At 57.5% G+C, this 23,229-nt stretch overlaps 7 protein-coding genes across 7 annotated transcripts; 1 reads left to right on the top strand and 6 right to left on the bottom strand.

Annotated features, from left to right (window-relative positions):
* Nucleotides 1-41: 41 nt before the first annotated feature.
* On the bottom strand, nt 42-2,576 carry PHSY_007454 (ankyrin repeat-containing protein; the record flags this gene model as incomplete). Its single annotated transcript, XM_012338048.1, has 1 exon — nt 42-2,576. One exon carries the CDS (start codon nt 2,574-2,576, stop codon nt 42-44), a length of 2,535 nt encoding a protein of 844 aa, XP_012193438.1.
* Nucleotides 2,577-3,212: 636 nt separating this feature from the next.
* On the top strand, nt 3,213-4,889 carry PHSY_007453 (hypothetical protein; the record flags this gene model as incomplete). The annotated part of the gene is made up of 1 exon (XM_012338047.1): nt 3,213-4,889. The coding sequence occupies one exon, from the start codon at nt 3,213-3,215 to the stop codon at nt 4,887-4,889; it is 1,677 nt and encodes a 558-aa protein (XP_012193437.1).
* An 81-nt stretch (nt 4,890-4,970) lies between these two features.
* PHSY_007452 (hypothetical protein) lies at nt 4,971-9,839 on the bottom strand (the record flags this gene model as incomplete). The annotated part of the gene is made up of 1 exon (XM_012338046.1): nt 4,971-9,839. One exon carries the CDS (start codon nt 9,837-9,839, stop codon nt 4,971-4,973), a length of 4,869 nt encoding a protein of 1,622 aa, XP_012193436.1.
* A 481-nt stretch (nt 9,840-10,320) lies between these two features.
* Nucleotides 10,321-14,430, bottom strand: PHSY_007451 (transcription factor; the record flags this gene model as incomplete). Its single annotated transcript, XM_012338045.1, has 1 exon — nt 10,321-14,430. The coding sequence occupies one exon, from the start codon at nt 14,428-14,430 to the stop codon at nt 10,321-10,323; it is 4,110 nt and encodes a 1,369-aa protein (XP_012193435.1).
* A 3,009-nt stretch (nt 14,431-17,439) lies between these two features.
* Nucleotides 17,440-17,979, bottom strand: PHSY_007450 (hypothetical protein; the record flags this gene model as incomplete). Its single annotated transcript, XM_012338044.1, has 1 exon — nt 17,440-17,979. The coding sequence occupies one exon, from the start codon at nt 17,977-17,979 to the stop codon at nt 17,440-17,442; it is 540 nt and encodes a 179-aa protein (XP_012193434.1).
* Nucleotides 17,980-18,795: 816 nt separating this feature from the next.
* PHSY_007449 (hypothetical protein) lies at nt 18,796-22,089 on the bottom strand (the record flags this gene model as incomplete). The annotated part of the gene is made up of 1 exon (XM_012338043.1): nt 18,796-22,089. The coding sequence occupies one exon, from the start codon at nt 22,087-22,089 to the stop codon at nt 18,796-18,798; it is 3,294 nt and encodes a 1,097-aa protein (XP_012193433.1).
* A 90-nt stretch (nt 22,090-22,179) lies between these two features.
* PHSY_007448 (hypothetical protein) lies at nt 22,180-23,166 on the bottom strand (the record flags this gene model as incomplete). The annotated part of the gene is made up of 2 exons (XM_012338042.1): nt 22,180-22,805; nt 22,983-23,166. 2 exons carry the CDS (start codon nt 23,164-23,166, stop codon nt 22,180-22,182), a joined length of 810 nt encoding a protein of 269 aa, XP_012193432.1.
* Between the last annotated feature and the right edge of the window lie 63 nt (nt 23,167-23,229).

The raw sequence follows: 23,229 nt of genomic DNA, 5'->3' as shown, positions 1-23,229 counted from the left end.
GTCTGCAAAACAAGATGCTGTGAAGCGCGAGGGAAGATCCTTCAAGCGGGATGCGTACCATTCGTCGTCGGCAGGATGCCCGCCGAACCACCCGTCGCATTCTTCAGATTGCTCCACATGCTCCACCTCCTCCCTCCACCACCACCACCATTCCCACCCACGGCATCCTCGTCGTCATCATCGTCCGCATCTCCGCTCCTCAAGAGCGAATAACTCGCACCTGCATACCTCTCCCTCCAACCACCACCTCCTCTTCCACCCGCAGTCACGGTATCCACCAGGAACGGAACCACCTGGCAGTGTCCCGGACTGATCTCGCCAGGCAAATCGTACAGTGTCGCGTAATCGATGCTGAGATCCTGACCTTTGGACCAGAAGTCCTTGCAGTTGGACAACCAGCCGTGGTCGAACGGATTCGCTGCTCCGCTGGCACGCTTCAGCCCTTCGCCCGCCTTGCCGCGCGTGTACAGATCCAGCCCTACGATGGACAACAACCAGCTACCGGAAGAAGAGCAGACACGTTTGAGCATGCCCAGCTTGGAATGCGAATGCGCATGACCATGCGTCGTCGTGGTTGTTGCCGCTGACGACTCCCCCGTCGCATCATCTGTAGCAAGATTCACGTCAATCTGCGCATTCTCCCCGCCAAATTGTTTCTGAATCCCTTGCAATCTATCACTGGCCCCTCCGGCAGGTTGACCACGTGCCGAATGCTGCGCGATGAAGTTCGTCTGTCCAGCATAGCTCTGACCACCTTTGCCCCCCATGAACCCGAACCTTCCTAGGTTCGACACTTCCAACGTCGTCATCTGCGTGGCGATCTGCCAGCCCTGTGCGACCAGCAGGATCACCGTCCACGTCAACTGCAACGCCGCCCACAGCGCTACGCCGAGCAAGAATGGATCGTAGGTGGTCGCGGTGCACAGGAAAGCGAATGGCAGATGGCACGTCTCGAAGCTCGAGTCTGGCAGCGGGTTGTAGGGTGGAGCGTTGATCGAGTAGTAGACGATGGTGAGGTAGAGAAATTGCAGGACACCAATGACGAGTGCACCTACGAAGAGGAGGAACTGACGGTGGTTTTCGATGCCGATGCAATTGGCCACCCAGGGGCAGTGATGGTCGTGTCGTGCAACGCAGCGTTTGCAGAGTTTGCAGTGTTTGGACCGCATCGGTTTGCGTGCCATGCAGGCGACGCAATAAGTTTGACCGTTGAGACGACCCTGTTGTGCGAGCTGGGTGACAATCTCTCGGCGATGCAGGGCAGACGGGGCGAGTGGTGCGTAGCCAGGTGAGATGGAGGCGGCACGGAAGAGGTTCCACGAGCAAACGATGAGCGCGAGTGCGAAAAAGAAGTTGTTCGAGGCGTATCCCGGTGTACCAGAGGCGAGCTTGTGCACCCACTCCCAACCGACCCAGACTATCGAACCGGAGACGATGGCGAGGAAGTAGCTTGATCGCTGGAGAAAATCGTGTTCTTGAGGATCCAGAATGACGCGAGTCACAATGTGGTGCATTCCAAAGAACTCTGCTGCTGCAAAGGGTGCTGCGGTGTACCAAGGCAGCGCGGCAAAGGTTGCAAAGATGAAGCCCAACGCGGCAAAGGGGACGATCATGATTGCCAGCTTTGCACCTCGATCCGTACTCGCGCCGAAAGTTCTGTGCTTGCGGCGCCCGTCTTCCTCAAATCCTATATCAGCCAATGCTTTACGATATGCGCCGATCGACTTGAGCTCCATCGCCATGTCCCTCGGTGTCTTGCCCGAATCCTCCTTTGCCAGCAGATCAGCCTTCGCATCGGCCAGCAGACGAATGCAAAGTCGATTTCCCTTGACGACCGCCCAGTGCATAGCAGTGAGACCGGCACCGTCGCGTTTGTGGACATCGGCACCGTGTTTGAGCAAGATGTCGACCGAGATGGCATCACCCTGGTAAGCCGCCCACATGAGAGCAGTGTGACCCTGCGAGTCTGTTGAATCGAGACCTTCTGGCGATCCGAGCGACGGTTGTTGGAGCATGAATACGAGCGGCATGACCGCGCTCGAGTGTACGGTGAGGTGGAGTGCGTTGAAGCCTTGCGAGTCGGTGATGGTTGGATCGGCACCACGAGAACACAGCAGCTCTTGTACGTAGACGTGACCGTTTCGCGCCGCCCACTGCAGAGGGCTCGCTATCAAGTCGCCTCCTAATGCGTCGACCTCGGCGCCATGGTCTAGCAAGTACCGACAGGTGGCAAGCTGAGCGTTGATGGCGGCCCAGTGCAAGGGAGTGATGTTGTCGTCGTCGCGATCGTGGACGGTGGCTCGACCCGAGTCGACGAGGCGCATGATGGCGGGTAGATCGCCTCGTTGAGCGGCAGTGTGGATGGTGAGAGGCATCTGATCCTGTCCAGGAGTGTTGGCGCGGCTTGGACCGCGGCTGCCGAGGCCATTGCTGCCGCTAGTGTGCGTGTCCAGCGAGCTGTGACCGTTGAGTTGGGCGGATTTGGAGGAAAAGAGCGGATCGGATTGGCCGTCGACTGTGGAAGCAGCGACGGCTTGCGTCGCCGATGAGTTCAAAGGTGTTCCGGGCGCAGCCATCGTTGCTTTCGCCGACCAGCTGCTGACCGAGTCTTGTCCAAAGTCGAGATGTGAAGCAAACGCAACAGATGGCCGAGAGTCCTACAAATACATTGTCTTGCTATCTGCTTGTTTGAGAGATGTGCGTGTTGCTTCCTTCGAGCTGAGGATTCGGATGTGCCGACGACCGAGACGCGAAGGAGTATGATGGTCAAGATACGACGCTGTCCTCTGAGACTAGGGATGACCTCGTTCTTTGAGCTAGCTCCACACCAACACTCGCGCCCAAAATCCAAACCAAGTCCGAGCTTCGCACACATGCACGCAAGCTTTTGCGAGGGTCCTTCCTCTTTCGGGCTGTGCTTTCCGGTTCGTAGACGCGATTCGCCAAAACATTCCGATCGGCTGCAGCATCGGGGTCCTGATTTCTCCCTCCACCTGTCAGCTCGGCAACCCGACTTTTTTTTAGAGTGCGTGCGCAACCGGAAGGCAGATGAGCCGCAAGCTCTAAAAAAGTTCCCTGTCAGGCCCGGTTCTTCCGATTGACTTTTTTTGACATCACGAGCTGAGTCGCTATCTAGTCCGTTCTTTCTACGTCGATCATAGCACCCTGGCATCTCTTCGCGATCCCGGAACAGACGAAATTCACGAGCAAAGATGCTGCGATCAGCAAATAGGATGATTAGGACGGCGACAGCGTCGAGTCAGCCTCAGCTGTCGGTCCGCGCGCTTACGGCTGCATCTCAAACCCGAGCCGTCTCTCATACGGCGCTCAAACGACGCAACGACGACTCTTCATCCGGATCCAGGACGAAGGACGGAGCAGCGAAGCCCTCCTTGACATCTCAACCACCTCGATCGTCCTCAGTACCAGCTTCAGGACGTGCAGCCTCCTCCTCATCCACCTCATCACCATCTCCTCCCCCTGCATCGTCCACCGCGACTTCCAAACCCGTGCAGATCTCCTACAACCCACCCAAGGGCACCACCGGTGGAGGCTCCATCACCCTCAACCTGCCTCCACAACTTGTCCAAGCCATGTCGCGTAAGAAGAACGTCAATCCTTCCAAGACCTCCTCCGCACGTGCAAAAGCGCAAGCATCCAAAGCGTTGCGTCAGACGCTGCCAGAGCCCACCACGGGCGAAGTATACGCGTGGGCGACTGCGCATTCGTATTCATTCTCCGAGTTGGTCCGATCCGGAAGGCTGCCTGCCAACTTTCAGGTCTTCGAGGACAACGAGGTGATCCACGTGCCGCAGTGGCCAGTTTCCGCAGCGTCAAGTGCGGCGGCGACGGAGGGTGCGGCAGCAGCGGGTGGATCAGTTAGCAGAGGGGAGGTGTTCATCTTTCGCTCCGGATCGTATGTAACATGGGGAATGGATGAGGGGCAAAGTCAGAGGTTTCTGAGAAACGTCATTCAGGGGAGGGATCTCAAGTTTCAGGTGGAAGTAGGAAGATATTCACAGATTGGAGATGAGGCGATGGATTATCTGTACGCTTCCTCTCAGCCAACGAGGGTGCAAGGTGATATCATTGTCATTGGGCAACCGCCGAAGTCGTTCGATGCTGAAGCAGAGACGACGTTCGACGAAAGCTCTTCGGATGATCCTCTTGCAGAAAGAATCGATGGGGAATCCTCAACCGCTGCCACTAGCAACAGTGCGGACTCTGTCTCGTCCTCCACCTCGTCCAACCCCTCAGACCCCTACACGTCCTTCGGAACCGAATGGACCCCCACCCTCGCCCGCCTCGCCTTCTCCCAAGGTCTCGCCCGCTCCGCTCGACTCACCGTCCAAGAATCCGCCCTCTCGCGCTTCCTCACCACCGTATCCGCCATCCCCGCACAGCTAGAAACCTCCGGGTCCGTACCCCTCTCCCGCACCGCCACCATCAAACACACCGGTACCCTCCTCCGTCTCCGCCAGACGGCCAACCTCGACCGCGACAACTTCTACGACGAACCCGAGGTCTACTGGGAAAACGCAAAGATGGAGGACCACTACCGCTCCATCTGCCACAACCTGGATGTCGGGCAGCGCTTCGAGACGCTGAACGAGAAGTTGGATCATTGCGAGAATCTGTTGGGTATGGTGAGGGCGTTGTTGACGGAAAAGTCGACGCATAGGATGGAGCTGATTATCATTGGATTGATCGCGTTCGAGGCTGGGTTGGCGTTGTTGGGTCATGGATGGGTGCCGACGCCGGAGAATGTGAGGGGTTGGTGGAGCGGGGCTAGGCAGTACTTTGGGATGGGAGATGGGGTCAAGGAAGTTTTGGAGGAAGGAGAACTAGTGATCCCGAGCAAGCCGTCGACACAGCCTCATCTGGTTTGAGGCGCAATACTGTACACATACCCACACCGCTCTGTATGACCCGCAAGCATAGATGCAATTGCCATCGCCAAGTCACCACTTCTACACCGCAGGCAGCACGTCCACGCAGTGTGGCGGAGAAACAAACGCCAACCTGTCGCCCTTCACTGGAGCCGAAGCCTCCTCCACCACCACCAGAAATGCGTGCTGTCCCGGTGACAAGAACGTCACGTCCCACTGGGAGCTGATCTGTGCTCCCCTTCCCCGCATTTCGGGCGCACGGGCGGCCGTCCAAGTACCATCCGAGATGATGACGTTGTCCAACAGCGCTGCGTCTTGAATGGTTGGAGAGGTGGTAACGAGACGGATGAGCGGTCTGATCGTTCTGGCGAGCCGGTTGGTGAGCGTCAGCGTGATGGGGATGAAGGATTCTGCTCGAGGAGACGGTGGGAAGGCGAGGTGAAGTTTGACGGGGTCTTTCTGGAGATGTGTGAGGGAAGCGTCGTCGAGCAGAACGCCTCCGTTGGAGACGAGGCCGCGCAGGGGAATGTTTCCGCCTTGCACAGCGTTGTGTCCTGCAAATCCTGCATGGAAGCCAACGCTGTCGAGATGAGAAAAGCTGCAGTCGTGGACGGAGGACAAGGTTGTCCAGCGACCACTCAACCGACTCAGTAATGCCTGTCGATACCAGAAGTTCTTCCGCACTTGTCTCTCCTCCTCTTCGCCCAACTTCACCTTGGAAACGATGAACTGGCGGTTCGCGTTCTCCTTCCAGATCGATGGGACGGGCGGGAACGTCCCTGCCTCCTCCCTCTCGGCTTCGGCGTCATTGCCATGTACCGAGGTTGTCCCAACCAGCTGCCCAGTCCTCGGGTCCAACTCGAGCCGCGGTTGTGGAAGCACAATTCGCGTGCTGCTCCCTGCACGCAAAACACGATACAGATGGAGCGGAACGACGCCACCCGTGTTCAAAGCGAATCGAAGCAAGACATCTTCGCGATGCACGTTCGACACGTCGAGACTGAGCAAGCAGTACTCGGAGTCGTCGTGTTCCGCCTGTGGCTCGGATTCGATGGCATCGACGAACTCGTCTGCCGAGTCTTCTCTCTTCATCTTGATGCTCGATCCGTCGACGAGCGATCGCAGCGAAGACGGGATCGAATCGGATGACACAAGACACTCCTTGGTCAAACGTGCTGCCTCCCCAGCCTTGAGAGGAGCCACGCTCAATCCACTACACACCACCGCAGGGTGCACCGTCATCCGCATCCCCACCTCCAATCGCCTCACCCAGAACTTTGCACCTGCGCCAAGCCTGTCCACGTGTCCGTATTCGACGTTCACCGTGGCAGTCGTGCATCCGATCTTCCCACGCACCTGAATCGGAACAGTCGTACTCGCCCCCGGTTCGATCCACACCGCTGCTGAGCTGCCCTCCCACGATAGCACCGGTCGATGCACCAGGTCCCACTCGGTCTCGTGAATGTCTTGCGGCAACAGCTCCCCTTCGCTCAACGCTGCTTTCGCTGCTTCGCTGACATTGTCCGTGGACCCGATGCTGACGAAATTCACTTCGAGCGAGGTGGAAAGATTGTGCAGCTCGAGATGTATCGTGCGTGATTCGCCCTCGAACATGTCCAGCCCGCCCAACGGGAAAAGGTCGTTGCAGTAGGCTGCCACGCTGGGCTGAGCTGCGACAACAGTCACTTCCAGCCATTTCCCCACACCTGGCTTGGCAGCATCGCTTGAAACACCTGCCTTCTGCTTGATGACAGAGCTCCTCGCGTCCAAGCCGGAGACCTTGAGTCTTGTGGTGCGATCGTCTTGCTCAGCGGCCTGTTTGCGTCGCTGTTTGGAGTTTTCGTCATCAAAGATGGGCAGCAGGAAAGTCTGTTCTTCCGTGCACCCGCCGGCAAGCATGAGGGTGACGCCTTTGATGGTCACTTTGCCCGTACTTTGAGCGATACATGACAGCCGCACGGTTTGAAAGGAGCACGGCGGGATGGTGATACGCTCAGCATCTTCGGCGATGAACCCTGCTCCTTCGCCGACCAGCTTTGCAGTGTCGATATGCAATTCGACCGCGAACGGATTTTGCAGAGTCGCCATGACGTGAATCTGCTCGCCCTGCACAGCCATTGCTTTGGCTTTGCCCGGAGCTGAGCTGCTTGGGTTCCAGAAGAAAGGATTGTTCAGCCCAGCAACGCCCTGATCGGCAAGTGCAGCGCCTGCTTCGGTCCTGAGTTGCTTTGCGTCCCTTTCGTATGGCATGAGTTCGAGCGCGAGCGGCAGAATCTCGAGGCTGCAGAGTGGTTCTGCGGGACCCCAGTATTTGACTGCGAGGTCTTGCGCGCCAGCCCAACGAGCAGCCTGCACAGCGCGCTGAGTGCCAATCATAAGGTCCTTCTGTTCCTGCGCATCGAGCAGCGGGTGGAAGTCGCGTAAAAGGATGGCGCCGAAGAAGGCCATCCCAACATAATCGGAGAGGAGCTCGGCGATGGAGATGGTCTCCTTGAGCAGTGCGATCTGCTGCTCTTTCCACCCGAATGGCGCTTCGTTGGCCATCTCGAGCGGCGTGAGTAGGGCAACATCGCCACTTGCTGCAGGAACGGGAGGTGTCGGTCGCTGAGTCGACCTCCACTCTTCGGACCCTCCAAGAGCGGGTGAGGCATAGGCGCTCCGCAGTCCTTCCGATGCTTTCGACAGTATATGGTACGAGGGAACATTCCGCAAAGGATCCACCTCTACATGGATACCATACGTCTCGCAGATCTGCATCGACAATACGAGCACCGCTTCCGGTCCAGGTCCTAGCGACTCGTACGTGGTCTGGGCCACAATATTCCCCAGCACCTCGTCGTCTTGCTTGCCAAACTGTTGATGCTGCAGGATCGGTAGCGAGGCTGTCGACGGTGCTCTCGCATTGACCTTCTTCGCTTTCACGAACAGACCCACTATCGTCGATTGCAAATGGCGCAGTAGATGCGCTTCGCGTCGGGAGAAGCCGATGCATCCAAAGATCGAAGTGAGTGTACTGAGGAGCGTGATCTGGTCCGTCGGCTTGAGGGCGATGATCGAATGCGAAAGCGCTGAAGAGGCCGCCGCTGCAATGTCGTGCCTTGCGACGCCAGATGTTGCCGTCATGCCGAGATACATGGCATTTGTTGGTTTCTCCTCAGCCAAGGATGGCGGTACACCTCCATATACCAGCTGGTCGAAGCATTCTCCGTTCCAACCACCCGAGGCCCAGACGGCGAGCAGGAAGCGTGCATACTGTGTGCAGGCGCTAGCATGGATCAACGGGTGCGTGTAGTCTCTCGGCGAGTCGTTCGTCACCGATCGCACCGGCTCGAGCAGAACACTAGGCGGCGCGAGGCACTTCGAGTAGATGACGACAGCGATTGTGTACGCTTCGGCAATCTCCCCCCAGCTCTGCTCAGCGTACGGGCGAGCAATACCGTCCTTGTCCTTGTCCTTCTCTTTTGCAGAGGCAGATGTCCAAGGAAGGTCGAAGCAAGGCGCTTTCTCGAGCACGACACCGCCCATTCGGGAGACCAGTACTCTCGCGACGGAAAAGCCTTCGAGCGCGCTGGCGAACCAAACTGCGTCTTGACCTCCTGCTAGCGCACGTTCCTTTCCCAACGCAGTCAATGCGCTCGAATATCCTTCGAGCGCATCCCACAGGTTTCCGGACAAAAGATGGAGATCGGCTTTGACTTTGGCGTACCTGCCTGACCCCGTTGGTCCGGTCCCTGATGCGCTCGTGACGCGCTTTGCACTTCTTTTATTCGCGTTCGCCGCGAGGATTTTGCTCCGAGTAGAGTTCTCCCCAGTAGGAGATGAGGCGGCGGAGGTCGGCGAGCTCAATTCGAATGGATGTGATCCCCCTCCAACAGCGCTGGATGGTCTGGATGAAGTCGGCGTGGATCCAGCGGTGCTGATGTCACCACCAGCGCTGCTGCCAAAGGCAGTGAACAGGCTCGAAGCTCGACTCGCAGCTCCGGTGGCTGCGGTGCTCGTTTTGGTGAGCCAAGATGCCGTAGAAGCGTTCGAACTCGACGCCGAGGAAGGTTGCTTGTTCGGGGCGATTCCATCGAGCGTTTCTCTCGGCGTTTCTAGCGGAGTTCCCTCCAGCCCTGTGACAATGTGATCCAAGCCGTCCAGGATGTTGGCCACGAGCTCAGCGAGTAGCGTCTTGAGGTAGAAACGTACATCTTTGCCGTCCTTCCGTACTGCAGGGAAGATGATCAAGCCTCCGTCGCGATGTGCAGCGAACCCGGACGCGTCCGGTGACATCGGCGGATTTGGCGTGACCGAGTCTGACGTTGAGCCGCTCGTGCCCGTCCCTGATATCTCTGTCGCCAATCCTGCGCCCAATGGTGACCTTGTTTGCTCTGCTTGATTGATTTTCGCTGCAACGACGTCCTTTATCGAACTGAGATCCACGGTCTCTGGCCTTCTGGCGCCAGAGTCAAATCCAAACACCCGGTGCACCAGCGCTCCAGGGTGAAGTTCTCTAAGCCCTGCTGGACTCGCCTCAAGCTCGTGCTTGTTGACCGCACTGTTCGAGTATGTTGCGAGACCGAGTGCGCCGAGCACCTGTCTGTGCATGTTGAAGGGTGCCAAGAACGAGTGATCTGGATCATAGCTTGTGACGAAAGACAGGTGGATCTCGCCCGTCTGCAGCATGAGAGAAGAGGAAGAGGAGCTGCTGCTACCGTTGGCAGATGATGCTGCGGCAGCTCGCCGTCTAGCAGAGCAATTGGAAGGGAGGTCGACGAGTCGGATGGTTTCAAAGGTCCGTACATAGTCGCACCATTTGGCAAAGTCTGCTTCTGAGATGCCACCGACTGGCGCCAGAAGGATGCGAAGCTTGGCATGGTCTATGAAACTGCGTCCTCCGATGGGCGAGGGCGTCGGTGCTGCTTGAAAGTCGCCGCCGCCAGGCACCGAACGTGGACGTTGTGCCATGTTGGTTTAGACCGTGGTGTCTAACAGGCCCACGCACGGCTGTGACCGACCGGGGACTTGTCTCCACTTCCGCAGGCTGTCCGCAAGGGCACAGAGTCTGCGAGAAGAAGTATTGCGGCTACCGATGGCGGCAACCTGGTTGAAGAGTCATGTGGTGGTGAAGAATCGAATTGATATGGCCAAGGTCGTGTGGAGTCGGGTCCAAGCTTCTCAAAGAAGACGCCGCTGAACCGTGCGGTCATCAGTTATTTGAATTGTTCAATCCATCAATCGCACATAGACGAAATGCGAGGAAGAGACAGATGTCGCTACAACACCAGAGTAAGTCATCATGCACAGCCAAGCTCTGTAACGACACCTGATCAAAGTTACTCTGGAGCATATATGTCTCTGCCACTCACACACTTCCAAAAACAAGCAAGAAAGTCATTGCAATTACACAAATCAGAAATGTTGAACATAATGCGAAGTCGAAGCATCCTCACTTTCGCTGGCGCTTCATCTCGACCTTGACATTTGACAGCCCAGTACTGCCGGGCGAAGAGACCGGTGGAGTGGGAGCTGGTGCGATGGGGACGTTGCCCGTCCTGATCCCAGCTACCGACCCATTCGTGTTGGCCCTGCTTCGTCCGCCTGATGCAGACGAGTTTGGACCACCTTGCTGCGGTCCCGGAGTCGCGCCGTTCTTGCCGACATTACCGCCAGGACCACCGTGTCCACCGGCAGGAGCGATGTTGGCATGACCACCGCTACTGCCGCTGATCGAAGCACGACCCCTAGCGTCAGCGCGCTGAGCTCCACTTGCACGATTCCTCTTCTTGATGACGTCTGTTTTGAGCGACAGCGGACGAACTACGCCGTGAAGCTTCAAGAACAGACCGCAGGCATTGCACAACGGCTGGCCTTCCGGATCACGTCGCCACAAGGGTGTCTTGGTCGTGTGACAGTTGGAACAGACGGTGGGTGGATCCGCAGTTGCCATGGAGCTCGCTGAAGGGAGATCTTTCAGGTTGACCGGCCCGCTTCCAGACGCCGATCGTGAGTGCATGCCGTTGGCTGCACCGGACGCAACTCCCGACCCATTTGGCATCCTGCGAGACGCCTCGCTGAGCGCTGCAGCCTTCTGGATGGCCTGCATGCTGGGCGAAGCATTCGACCTCGAGGATGCGGCTCCAGACGTCTCTGGGGCGAGTTGAGGCTCGCGGCGGTAAGCATTCGCCAGCGGAGACGACTGGTATTGCGACTGCTGCAATCCAGGGGGCGTAGCTGCATTCGAAGGCCCACTGCTGGAAGGACTGTAGGTCCAGGTGGAAGATCCCTCATCGCCTGATCCCGTGAGATTACCGAGCGAGCCGGACATGGCCTCCGGTGGACCTCCGCCAAAGACCTGGTTGGGATTGATGTGCGTGAACGACGGTTGCGGACCACCCAGACCGGCGTCTGAGTTGTAGAACATGTTCATGATCGCCTCCAGGTCGGATGAGTTCTGTGCACCTGGTGGAAGGTTGCCGACCATGCCGCCGCCGGATCCAGCTGTGTTTTGCACAGGGGAAGCGCCGGAGCCGCTGCCGAGTCCTCCTTGAGGCGAAGCGCTGGCGCCTGCCATCAGATTTGCCGCAGGGCTGGCGAGCGGAGTACCAGCTTGCGATGTCAGCGTTTCGAGCAGGCTATCGAAATCGGTCGCGCCTGTCTGTCCGCGCTGGTTGGGACCTGACATCGGACCGCCTGCGCCGAAAGGCATCTGCTGATGATTGACAGTTCCAGGGAGCGGGACCGCGAAGTCGAACGAAGACATTGGCAGATTTGAAAGCTGAGATGGACCTGCCCCGCGTCCACCAAGCGCAGCTATATTGCGCGAGAGTCCCGCGGCGACGCGCTGGTCCATGGTGATGGGCATCTGTAGGGCCGGTCTGACGGGCGAGAGGTCGTCTCGGAATGGACGTTTGCGGTTGTTCATCGCCTCTGCGGCCAACTGGTCACGGCGGGGGCCGCGCGAAATACTCCTCTCCTTGACTTTGTGGTCGAAACTTGTCTTTCGCACCAATCGAGGCAGGAAACCGTATTCAGGGTGTTGATTAGCGGCGATACCGACAAAGTCGCCAATGCCGGGGATGCTGTCTAGGGTCGAGAAGGGAGCACCAAAGCTGTTGGCCGCTCCAATGGAAGCCATGTCGAGGCTCGACTTCTTTCCATCGGCCGCTTTCGACGACGCTTCTGCTTCGTACCAAGCATCGAGATCCGCGCCAAACAAGTCAGTGTGAGCGGCGTTATGGAAAGCGGTCTGTATCTGAGCCTTTCGTACGGCGCTGGCGGTCCTCTTGGAGCTTCCAGGGCCGGAGGATCCTACCGCAAAGTTGCCAGCAGTACCGGGCGCCATACTGCCGGGCGCTTGCAGACTTTCATTGGACTTGAGCAGATCGGCAAAGTCGTCTGTATCAAGTGCGCTGTCGAACGCGCCGAAAGCATCACTGTCGTCGAATGCTGCGAGGTCAGCAAAGTTGAAGGCGGATGTAGCGTTTGCGTTGGGAGCAGATCGGCTGAACATGTTGTTTCCGTCCGGTGTGCCTTCGTCCTGGATCGTATCCAGACGTACGGGCGCACGAGAGCGCGATCGGCTGACTCCCCGCCAGTCCACATCCATGGCACTGACAGAGCGCGAGCGCGAACGGCTCTTGCTCTTCATCCTCCAATCCACGATGTCGACGGCCCCTGCGGGTGGTGCAGTGCTCTCTGGCGTTCTGGGGCTGCGGCCCCGCCTACCACGCTCCTCCTCTTCCTGTTGGATCACTTCCGCGAATCGCGTCTTGCCCTTTGCGGCATTGCTGCTGGTGCGCGAATGCTGGTCGGTGGGACCCGTTGCACTTGCCTGGATGGCTGTGAATCCCCCTGCAAAGGCTTCGCCTGGGAAGGATCCGCTGCTCCTTCGAGAGCCTGGACCCGACTTTGTCGAGAGCGTTGGCGAGTGACGGGCGCTGGAGACCTGGCTTTGACTTGCGTTGGACTGTGCCCCCGACGCAAGCCTGGCCTCAGCGGCCTCCTGTTCCTTCTTGCGCAGTGTCATTGCCATCATCCTCCATGTGATGTTCTCCATACGTGCACCATTGGGGAGCTGCGATCGTTGCTTGGCGTACATTTTCCAGACCTGCGTAGCAAGCGGGTCTTTCTTGGACATTTCCTCCGGGTCCAAGCTTTCGTCCTCCTCAGCGTCCTCGGCTCCGGCAGACCCCCGCCGACTCAAGTTGAGATTGCCAGGGACCGCTGCTGCCATGCTGCTGAGTTCGTCGGTGAAGCCGGTGCTCTGCCTTGATCGCGTCCCCGCTGTCGACTGACGGCTGATTCCGCCAGACGTCTGCGTTGGGGCCCCCTGTGTTGAGGTATTTGGAGCGGGAAAGAAGCCGCCAAAGTCGGTTGAGGCCGTTTCAGGCGAAAGCAGCGCGTCCGGTGCACCTCGGTAGCTACTGAATTGTGACGGTGGCTGGGACAGGTGCAGCAGAGGTTGCTGCTGCTGCTGCTGCTGAGACTGCCCATGAACGGCCGATTGAAATCCTACCGAAGGGACCATCGAATTCTGCTGAGCAAGAAACGAATTCTGCTGCGTTGGTGCAAACCCCATACCCGCCTGGTTGGTCCACGAACCAGGGGTCGTGGACATGCCTGGAGCGACAGCACCATGGGAAGATGGAATAAATCCATTGACGGTGCGCTGAGATCCAAAGGTAGAGCTGTAATCTGGGGCCATTGCACCCTGATTCGGGAATTGATTCTGGGCGAGGCTATGCGAGTTGTGTGGCATGCCAATAGGATGGGATGATGCGTCGATTGGAGGATTACTGATGGGATGCGGACCTCGTGTGGGCGAAGAGGACCGGGATGGGCCAGCGCTGGGTGCAGCAGAATGCGGGTTGGTTGCGTATCCACTTGGACGGCGATTGTGGCCTTGGCTCACATAGGATCCGAACGGTGGGGGCATTTGAGAGACGGCGGCTCCAAAGCTATTCTGCTGCGGCATAGGTGCTCTCATGCCGCCATCAGGGCCATGTTGTCCATTGAAAGCGAATGGCGAGCCCGGACCGGGGAATGCCGGCGATGGCAGTGCCGACCCGCTGGGTGTGTGAGCTGCGCTTTGTGACGCCTGGTGATCAGCGCCCGGGATTGCGTCCATCTGCTGACGCGCGAGATGCTGCTGCATAGCTTGCGAGAGCAGCGACATTGACGGCGGACCTTGCGACATGGGGCCTGCAATGGCGATGCGGCTATCGCCGATGGAAGGAGTATGCTGCGCTTCAGCCCCGGGAGGAGTCGGAGGTTTGCTCTCACCCGGGTCGTAGTAGGAGAGGGGCGCAGCGGACCGAATGCTGCCGTTGCCTATCTGCTGAAGACTTTGAGCGATGGTGCGATGCTGCGACGACGGAGAATGTTGATTGGTAGTCACGGTTGTATCCGATATCTGATCTGTGGCTGGGTTTCGGTTGTCAGACCAAGCGTCGATGCCGAAATGGTTTTTGTTCAAGGAATGGCTTTCCTCTGTAAGCGGCGTTGTGTTGCCGGAATGGGGTGGGGTGCCAGGGAGGTGAGGGAAGGGCCGAAGCATAGAGAAGAGCGACCAGATGAGGTCGACGTTTGTTTGATCAAAGTGAGAACAATGCGGGCAGCAAAGATATCAAAGAGGAATCGAGTCGGTTTGCATGTCCAGTGGAGCATGCGGAGAGAAGGTGAAGGTAGATGCAGCAACGGATCAGTAAAGATGTTCGCGAACCGAATCAGTGTTGAGGAAAGAAGATGAGAGTCGAGCCTGGGCAATGATGATGAGGTTGTCGCCCGGCGGGGATTCCTCGAAAAGCGCGGCAAGGCTAATGCAGAGAACACTGCGCTGATCACGGAAACGAGCAGCGTCCGAAAGGCGGTAATTGTAATCGTTGTGGAAGATGCCCTGGTTGCGTGTAGCTTAGGGCCGATGCTGGGTTGAGATGGTGAGACGAGCGCCCGCCAAGATTGCAGGGGACGAAGATGAAAATAGACCGTTCCTCGAGGCATTCGATCGCGATCAGAGCTGTCTAAGCTGGTGAGGACGGCGTAACGATCGAGTACGGTGATGCGAGTGCGATGACAATGCTGATGGAACTCGGAGTTGACGAAGAGGATTGTGCGTGTGGATGCAATGTATGATCGAGTCGAAGATTGGCAAGGAAAGAACAAGGAAAGAAACCAGTATCAACTTACCAGTGTAGGCGGATGAGGATCGGCGGAAACCGGTGTGTAGATGGGCTTAGCCAAAGGGTGTCGCAGGAGAGTTCGATCGATAGTTCTACCGGCGAAGGAAATGCGTTGGACGGATACGCACGGTCGCGACAAGGTGGCGTTTGCTTTGTCGCAGAGCGAGGTGGGACGGTGAAGGCGGGAGAGGTGCGTAGAGTGTGGTCGAGTCAGGCAGCTGCCGTAAGTCGGAATGGGGATGAGGATGGGGGTGGACGAGGATGGCGACGACCGAATGGCACCGAGCGGTGGCTGAACAGGCAGGAAAGCGAGATGCAACACTGACCGAACCCGCCAAATCCAAAAAGTCGAGCAAGTTGAAATTGCAGACGCAATGACCAAGTCTGACTGTGACGTTCGGAAGCAAGCGAAAAGAGGCTCGAGGGAGGGCAGACAAGGGGTGGTGACGGAAAGAGCATAAGAGCGTGGGATGAGAGGGTGGGCGGCACGCAGCAACGACCGATTGAGACAGGCTCAGCTACCTGCTTTCTGCGTTCAAGGGTCGACAAGCAACGGTGGGGCCGGCGTGAGAGAGCGAGACAGAGAAACCAAGCACACGGCTACAGTAGCCAGAGAAGCTGCAGCTTGCACTCTCAGCTTCCGAAGTGCTCTGCGTAAAGTGCTTCGCGTATGAGGAAATTGCATGTGGGTCCCAAGAGTTGCAGCACAGGCGAGGCGAGGCGGCAGGCTGCTGGTCGGGACAGTCACCGCAAAGCTTTCTTTTCATAAATCATAAAATTGTATTTTAAATAAGTCTCTGTTTGCCGCACAATGGAAAAGACCGAAAAGCGGTCAGAGAGAGCGGGCGAGCCGGCAATGTCACCTGCAGATCAGACCGACTTTCCAACTGTGTAGATCGATCCGAATTCGGTTCGCTTCTGGCTTGAAGGCTTCGAAGGCTCCAGCACAGACAAGATGCCACTTGTTGCGGACCACCCGGGGAAAACAAAGTAGTATATTACGAAGATGACAATCGACCTGTTGCTAAGAAGTCAGACGGTTGCACGAGGCTTCAAGAGGGGTATAGCGGAGGCCAGCGACTTTTCAAAGGGACTGGGAGCAACGCCCACGCGTGTGGTGCGAGCGATTATGTAGGTTGATGGCTGGTCGCGTTCTGCGCAGGGTGCTGATCGGCACGCCCTCCGATCTCGACGCAACCTCCAACACAAACGCTTTGACCTGCCTTTTTGCTCGTAGAAGACGTGGACTGACGGTTGATGAACGAGCGTGGGCGGTCACCCTCTTCCGAGCTCATCAATGGCACTTGAGGTGCTGTCTTGTCGCCTTCGTCTTTCAGAGTCAGCGTTACCTCCCAAACCAACAGTGTGCCACAATGCGAAGGACGAAACATCGGTTCGCAATTCACACACTTTGCAAAGCAAAGCTCTAGCCTTCTATGATCGAAGGGGAAACTTACGACGTGGGTGTTCGTGCGGTCCGACGGGCACGGTGTACGCGATCGAACAAGACACGGTCGGACACTGAAATCCAGATGGCTCGTGAGAACAGGAGGTTGAAGTGCATGGTCCAAGGGTTTTCGGTCCTAACGACACTAACGGGATATTGTAGCAGGCGAGCAGGTGCCAAGCCATGTAACGCAACCATCATCAACTTAGGTCCCGGCTATGATCTCCAACAGTGTTCGAATGCCAAACTCGAGGGCGATGAAATGAGATCCGCGGCAGCACAGAAAAGGCCAGAGCCCACGCAGAGAGAAGTGATGCCTTACCGGTCAGACGCGGTCGGCTCCACCGGACTGCCTTTGTTGACCAGATTCACGGGTTGAAATAACGCTTGCTCGCTCGCGCCGCCCAGCAAAAAAAGTCGTGGCGTCGGCCAAACCGCGAGCACGGCCTGCTCGGAAGAAATCCGGATTTTTCAATTTTATTTTATTATAAAGTTGAAGGCCTGCAAGAAGGTGAGCTTCGCGACCGATTTGCTTCGTTGAGATCTTGCTCTGGTCGGAGTCATGCAAGCCTCCAACTTGCTCCAACATCGAGCCGTCGAGCTGCTCGAGCCGACAATGTACTGGTGAGCGCTTATTGACATTGTATTGGTCAGTGACGGAGGGCGATCTAAGCGAAGCGAACGCCACGAAACCCGTCGGCGTGACTGTCATCGATCGTCACTCGCATTCACTGCAGTGAAACAGTGGCTCGGAAGATCTTCTTTGCAAGGAACGCTCTCCTCCCTAACGAGCAACCGAACAGTCTCTGAGTAGGGATGCACCGGATGCCATCAACGAGGGAGTCCTCAAACGATGTCGGATCAAAAGAAGAGGCTGCAGGTACAGGCGTGTCGGCACTAGGAGCGGCAGGTGAAGACGAACTAAAATAAACTCTGCTGCCTAGCAAGGACGAGCGGCAGGAAAGCGCCTCGAGGCCATCTCTTTGCGTTTCCGGTTCCGGTCAATCTTCCGGAGGCGACCTGAGAGAGCGAGCGTCCCACCCACGAGGTCGAGCGGTTCAATATGACTCTGCCACGGCTCAACCACATGCTCGCCAGCCAATAGGATTTCCGACGCGATGACTGTGTTACGCATGATTGGCTCGAATCGATTAGATCGCATATCTTGACGGCGGAGGCGCCGAATGCTTCTTGCCTCCCGCCTGCGCCGCCGTATAGCCGCACTGCGGTCAGCCATGAATCTCACAACGGTCCGAGTTCGGTCTGGACTATGTCGCTCCTCATATATCAATAAGATGGTATTACTGTACAGAGCGATGAAGCAAAACAACGCCTCTGCACAACGGTCACGGGGCTTCCTTGCGCTGTTGGTGTGTCTGAATGCTTGCAACACCGACACCAGTGACGAAGTGACAAAGGCACCTAAGCGAAGTGCTCGAGAAGACCGGTGACCGTCATCACTACCTTCGTCTATTGTCATCAGCAACGGTGGATCCCGGTCTTGACCGAGCGAGCTGCTTCTCGGCTCTCTGTCAACAGACCACCAGAAAACCCCGACCGAATCACCGTCAATTCCGGCTCGTTCAACTGTCGGTCTTGTACATCCAGAACAGAGCTTTGTCTCATCAACTCCGTCCGTGATTTAGTTCCACTGTGGTACCTGAAAACCCCCGGCATCGCTTGCCTCTGACACACTGCATCGACTCCAGTGTTGACATGTCCAGTTCGACCTCGTCTAGCTCAAACAGAAGACAGAAAGTCTTTCCCCTCTTCCTAAGCAAGCATCTTGAACTTCCGACGATCCGCTCCGTTGGGATTGAAAATCACGCGCTCTGATTGGCTCGATAAGGAAAGCTTGATTAGAGATGTAATTCCATCAACCAGCCTGCAAGCAGGGATGCAGCCGAGAAGGTTTCGGCGAATTAAGTGATTCCGTTCTCGTGGTGCGCTTTCATTTGCATCTCGTCACTTGTTTTTTCCCCCACCGTAACGATGAGAGCTTCGCAAACGTTCAGCTGATGTCGTCAGCTTCCGACTTTTGACATTTCGCTAACACTGTAGACCATGCAGTCGTGTTCTATCACGGTGATTCCTCTCATCAGCCGTTTGTATCGTCAGAATCTCATTGAAGCGACGGCCGATCCAAATGAAATCGGGGTCCTGCACACCTTTGGCTTTCTTTGGAAGAAACTGTTTTAGATCTATGTTACTCGGAGCCATGCTGCTGCTACGGGGGAACTCTATGTATGTGCGAAAACGGTCAATGTGTCGTGACAGGCAATCCAAGTGAGCGCGCTTACTCGTCGTCGGTGTCGGGTTCGCGGTCGCCACCGTACGTGAGCCACCGGCTGAGGCGCAGACGACGACGCTCCTCCTGCGCCTTCTTCTCGTTACGCGTGAGCTTCTTCTTTCCCTTCTTGGCTTTGAACTTGGACATATCTTGGTCTCCCTCGTCGCCTGACCCTGCCGGTGTAGGCGCTGCGGACGAAGCGGGAGTGCCCGCCTTGGATGCGAGGCGAGAAGCGGCAGTGCTGCCAGGCATGGGTGTGCCGGGCACAGAAGCGCCAGGCGTCGAGGCGTTCTCCATCTCGTCCAAGAACGCACCCTCAGCCAGCTGAGCTTTGGTCCTAGAGATGATGCGTCCGTGGTCGACGTTCCAGATCTCGGGGCAAAGGGCACCGACGAACTCCATGTTGTGCGAGATGATCACCACAGCACCCGCCCAGTCGCGAATGGCGGTGGCCAACCCACCGAGCGCGTCTCGATCCAGGTAGTTGGTCGGCTCGTCGAGCACCAGCAATTGCGGGTTGTTCCACATGGCAGCTGCCAGTACCACCTTGACCTTCTGACCACCCGAGTAGCCTCCCACAGCGTGGTGCTGCGCAATCTCGCCCTGCAAACCGACAGCCTCGAGGTGCTGTCGGATGAGCTTGACGCTGATCTCGCGCGAGCCGGCACCTTCTCGCGATGCTTCAAAGTCGTCGAACTGCTGCACGAGCTTGCTGAATCCAAGCTCCAGCAGACGATCGCGCGGGATCCACGAGTTGTTGCGGTGCTCGTAGCCGACCCACTTGATCTCGTACTGGTACGACTTCTTGAGCTTCTGTCGTCCCACAATGTACTCGACCTTGCGCGACTCGCCAGTGGTGGACTTGATGGGGGTCTCCATCTGCGCCTTCTCCTCGGACGTCATCTTGCGCGACGCCTTTTCGGTCATCTCTCGGTCGTGGCCGTCCTGGTATCGCCATGCAATGTATTCGACAGCTGTCTTCTCGAGATGCTGCTCCAAGTGGTGGAAGGCGTGCTGCGCCATCATGGCAATACGCAGGTTGGGGTGCTTCTCCACCTTACCTTGCTGCGGGACCGTCTCGCCGGTGAGCACCTTGATCAGCGTACTCTTACCGGCACCGTTCGGACCGAGCACACCGACTCGGCTCGAGAGGCTAATGGCGCAAGATGTGTCGTTGAGCGACGGCTTGGTCATGCCAGGGTATGTGAATGTGCAGTTGGACATCTTGAGGATGGTACGCGTGTTGGAGCGGACACCCATGAGCGATCCGGGAGGAGGGAAGGTGAACTTGACCGTCGTTGCGGCGAGCGAGTAGTAAGCCTTGGCCTCTGGCTTGGTCGCGACAAAGTCCGAGAGGTTGCCCTTGTAGTAGCGCAGCTTCTTCTTCTCGTAGTGGATGATGTCGGTGCAGACATTGTCGAGGAAGCCCGAGTCGTGCGAGACGGTGACGACGGTGATTTGGTTGTTGGTGACGAGGAAATTTTCGAGCCAGGCGATGGATGCGACGTCCAAGTGGTTGGTGGGCTCGTCGAGCAGGTAAACGACAGCGTCCGAGAGCATGGCACGTGCCAACTCGAGCTTCATCTTCCAACCACCGGAGAGCGACGAGACAGGGTTCTGTTGCTTCTCGTCGTCGAAGCCTACTTCGCGCAGCTTTTCGGCAACCTGCTCGCGCGACTTGCCGACCAACTTCTTGTCGTTGGCGATAAAGTCGATGATGGGGGTGGAACCGTCCTCACCCTGGAGACTGTGCTCGACCATGAGCGTGCGAACCTCGTCCTGCGAAGGGTAGCCTTCGACCTTGCCATCGCGCATGGCTTTGAGCAGGGTCGACTTGCCGCTACCGTTGGCAGCCACGATACCATATCGGTGACCGCGGTAGAGCTTGAGGGTAGTGTGGTTGAGTAGCAGAAGACCACCGTAGGCGAGCGAGAACTCGGTACGGCAGAGGCACTCGCCGGCTTCGTCGTCATCCTCCTCTTCAGAGTTGCCGAAGCGGGCCTTGTCGAGCTCGATGTAGGTCTTGCGCAGGTCGGCGGTGGCGGTCTGAGCAGCCTCGGCATCCTTGCAAATTCGACGGAGGTATGGCTGAACATAGACGTCGTCCCATGCGCTAGCGTGGAGGACGCGCTTGTCGGCAAGGCGAACGATGAGCTTGGCCAAGTATTCGAGGCCCGTGAGCGCAAATGCATCGCTCTTGAGGTTGGCGTGCTCTTCGGGCACGTAAGGCTGGACAGCCGCAATGACGGCGTCGAGGGCGGCGTTGCGTTGCTGCTCGAAGATCTTCTTGGGGTCCTCGGTGGTGGCATTTTCACCAACAGCAGCGGTGGCGGCGGTGAGTGTGTCGAGAGCGCTCTTTGCGTGCTCACGCACCTCGGGGAAACTGGCCCCCTTCTCGATGCGCTCGACACCGGGAGTGAGCTCGGGCAAGAACTTGGCGGCCTCGTGCGGGTCGCGAACGAGCTTGCAGAGGTTGTCGACGACGACGACGGCCTGTCGCTGAACGTTCTGGCTTCGCTCGTTGAGTGCACGAGCGAGCAAAGGAACCATGACGGCCAATGCGGGACCAGTCACCTCGGCGACAAAAGTGGTTCCGGACAGCTTCTTGATGCATTCGGGTACGGCGTCGGGCTGAGCCATGCAGCCCACCAGATCGGGGATGAATGGTCGGATGTCCTTGTTGTCGAGGCACGACTCGCAGACCTTGATGGCGGTTTTACGTGCCTGCTTGGAGATCTCGGCCTTGGTCTCGTGCATGGCCTTGGTGAGGTATGGGATGAGCTCGACGAGCTCGTCGCCGACCTGCTCGCTGGCCAAACCGCTGAGACGGCCGATCAGCTTGAGTGCGCCCACCTTGGCCTGCCATTTTGCACTACCGGATCCAAGCACTTCGTAGAGGACACCGAGGAATTCGGGAGCTGCCTCGGGAGGGACCAAGGAAAGCAGCGAGCCAGCAGCGGTCTCGGCGGCTTGACGGACGACATCACCTTTGTCCGCGTAGAGTTCGAGAATGGCAGGAAGGGTGTGGAGGAGCCATGGTTCCGCACCGAGAGGAGTGGGAGCATTTTTGCCGCCAACCTTGACAAAGATGGCGTCCAGGCCGATGGCGGCAGCTTCACGCTCGTAACCGCTCTTCTTGTTCTTGGACGCCTTGACGAGGCTGTCGAGGACGCCTTCGGATTGGAGAACGCGAAGGCTGCTGTGGTTGATGGATTCGGCGAGCTGTTCTGCTGCGACGTAGCATTCTTCTGCGGAGGGTGCCTTGTAGAGGGCTTCAAGAGCCTGTGTTGCGCCAGACATGGTTTCTGCGTCTAAGTGTGCTTTTGGGGAGACTTCGAAAGGTAAAAGGAGCACGTGTCCTGGATCCAGATCGATCCTGTTTGAGGGGTATCAGTGAATGAAAGCAACAGCCACAGAATCGCCAGATGTGAGCGACACGCGGGTTGAGGAGCCGTTGATGTTCAGGCAAGAGCCGGAGTGGGTGAAAGGCGTCGTGAGGGACCGGAACAGGGAGTGGTAGTGGACAACGAAACACGAAACGAGGTAGGTGACCCTGTACTTCAACAGATGGAGTCCGAACTGTCGATACACGCGGTGGTGAGAGTAAGGAGGATGGGTGCACCAAGCAGCTCGACGAGGATCTGAACGGCAGCTGTTCCTTGTGCTCCAGCAGCACCGTACGGCACGGTAGCGTAGCGAATTGATCAGGGCTGCTGCCACACAGCGTCGCTGCTCGGAGGTGAAATTTTCAGAGAATTTTTGCGGGAAATTTTGTGGCTCGTGTTGAACTTTCTTCCAAAAATGAACAAAAGGGTTGTCGTTCCACCTTGCAGCGCGTGTGGTGTAGGCACGTTCTTCTTGCCCTTGGCCCCTCTCGATTTTCGCAACATTTGAAATCAGCTTTAGCCGGAAAAGTGAAAGGCAAAGGCAAGGAATGGTCCTGTCGGGTATCTTGCGAATCGGGCCACGATGAAGCTTGCTGGATCGGCACGCGACGCGACTGCTGCAGCCAACGCCTCGAAGACAGACAAGAAGCGAGTCCACGGCACCAAGAAAAGTGTTGGTCTTTCGGAGCGTGGAGGCGGAGCCCTGCTGCAGGCTGCTCGCATTCAGTTGGCACTCTTTTTTGACTTTTGCTTCGCCATCGAGCTCGACTGGGTGCTACCGTCATCGGACGGCGCCGACAAGCTCACATGCCCACCACGAGCACCAGATCATCCCTCCTCGACTATCAGACAGTGTCCAGCCACCGATTCTCGGCTTCCGAGCTTGATCCTTTCCCCGACGGAGGTTCCCACGGCCAGCTGGAACGTATTCCTTGTCATCTCGGGATCCATCCGTGCGCTTTGCATACATGCTCTTGTGACGACTCAACATCTCTCTCTCTATCACCTCTCGACATCCTCACCTCAATGGGACGCTGCCATATGTCGAGTCAAC

This window comes from Pseudozyma hubeiensis (genome assembly GCF_000403515.1).
Source record: "Pseudozyma hubeiensis SY62 DNA, scaffold: PHS70, whole genome shotgun sequence".
Lineage (NCBI taxonomy): Eukaryota > Fungi > Basidiomycota > Ustilaginomycetes > Ustilaginales > Ustilaginaceae > Pseudozyma > Pseudozyma hubeiensis.
This window is presented reverse-complemented; position numbering and strand designations above follow the sequence as displayed.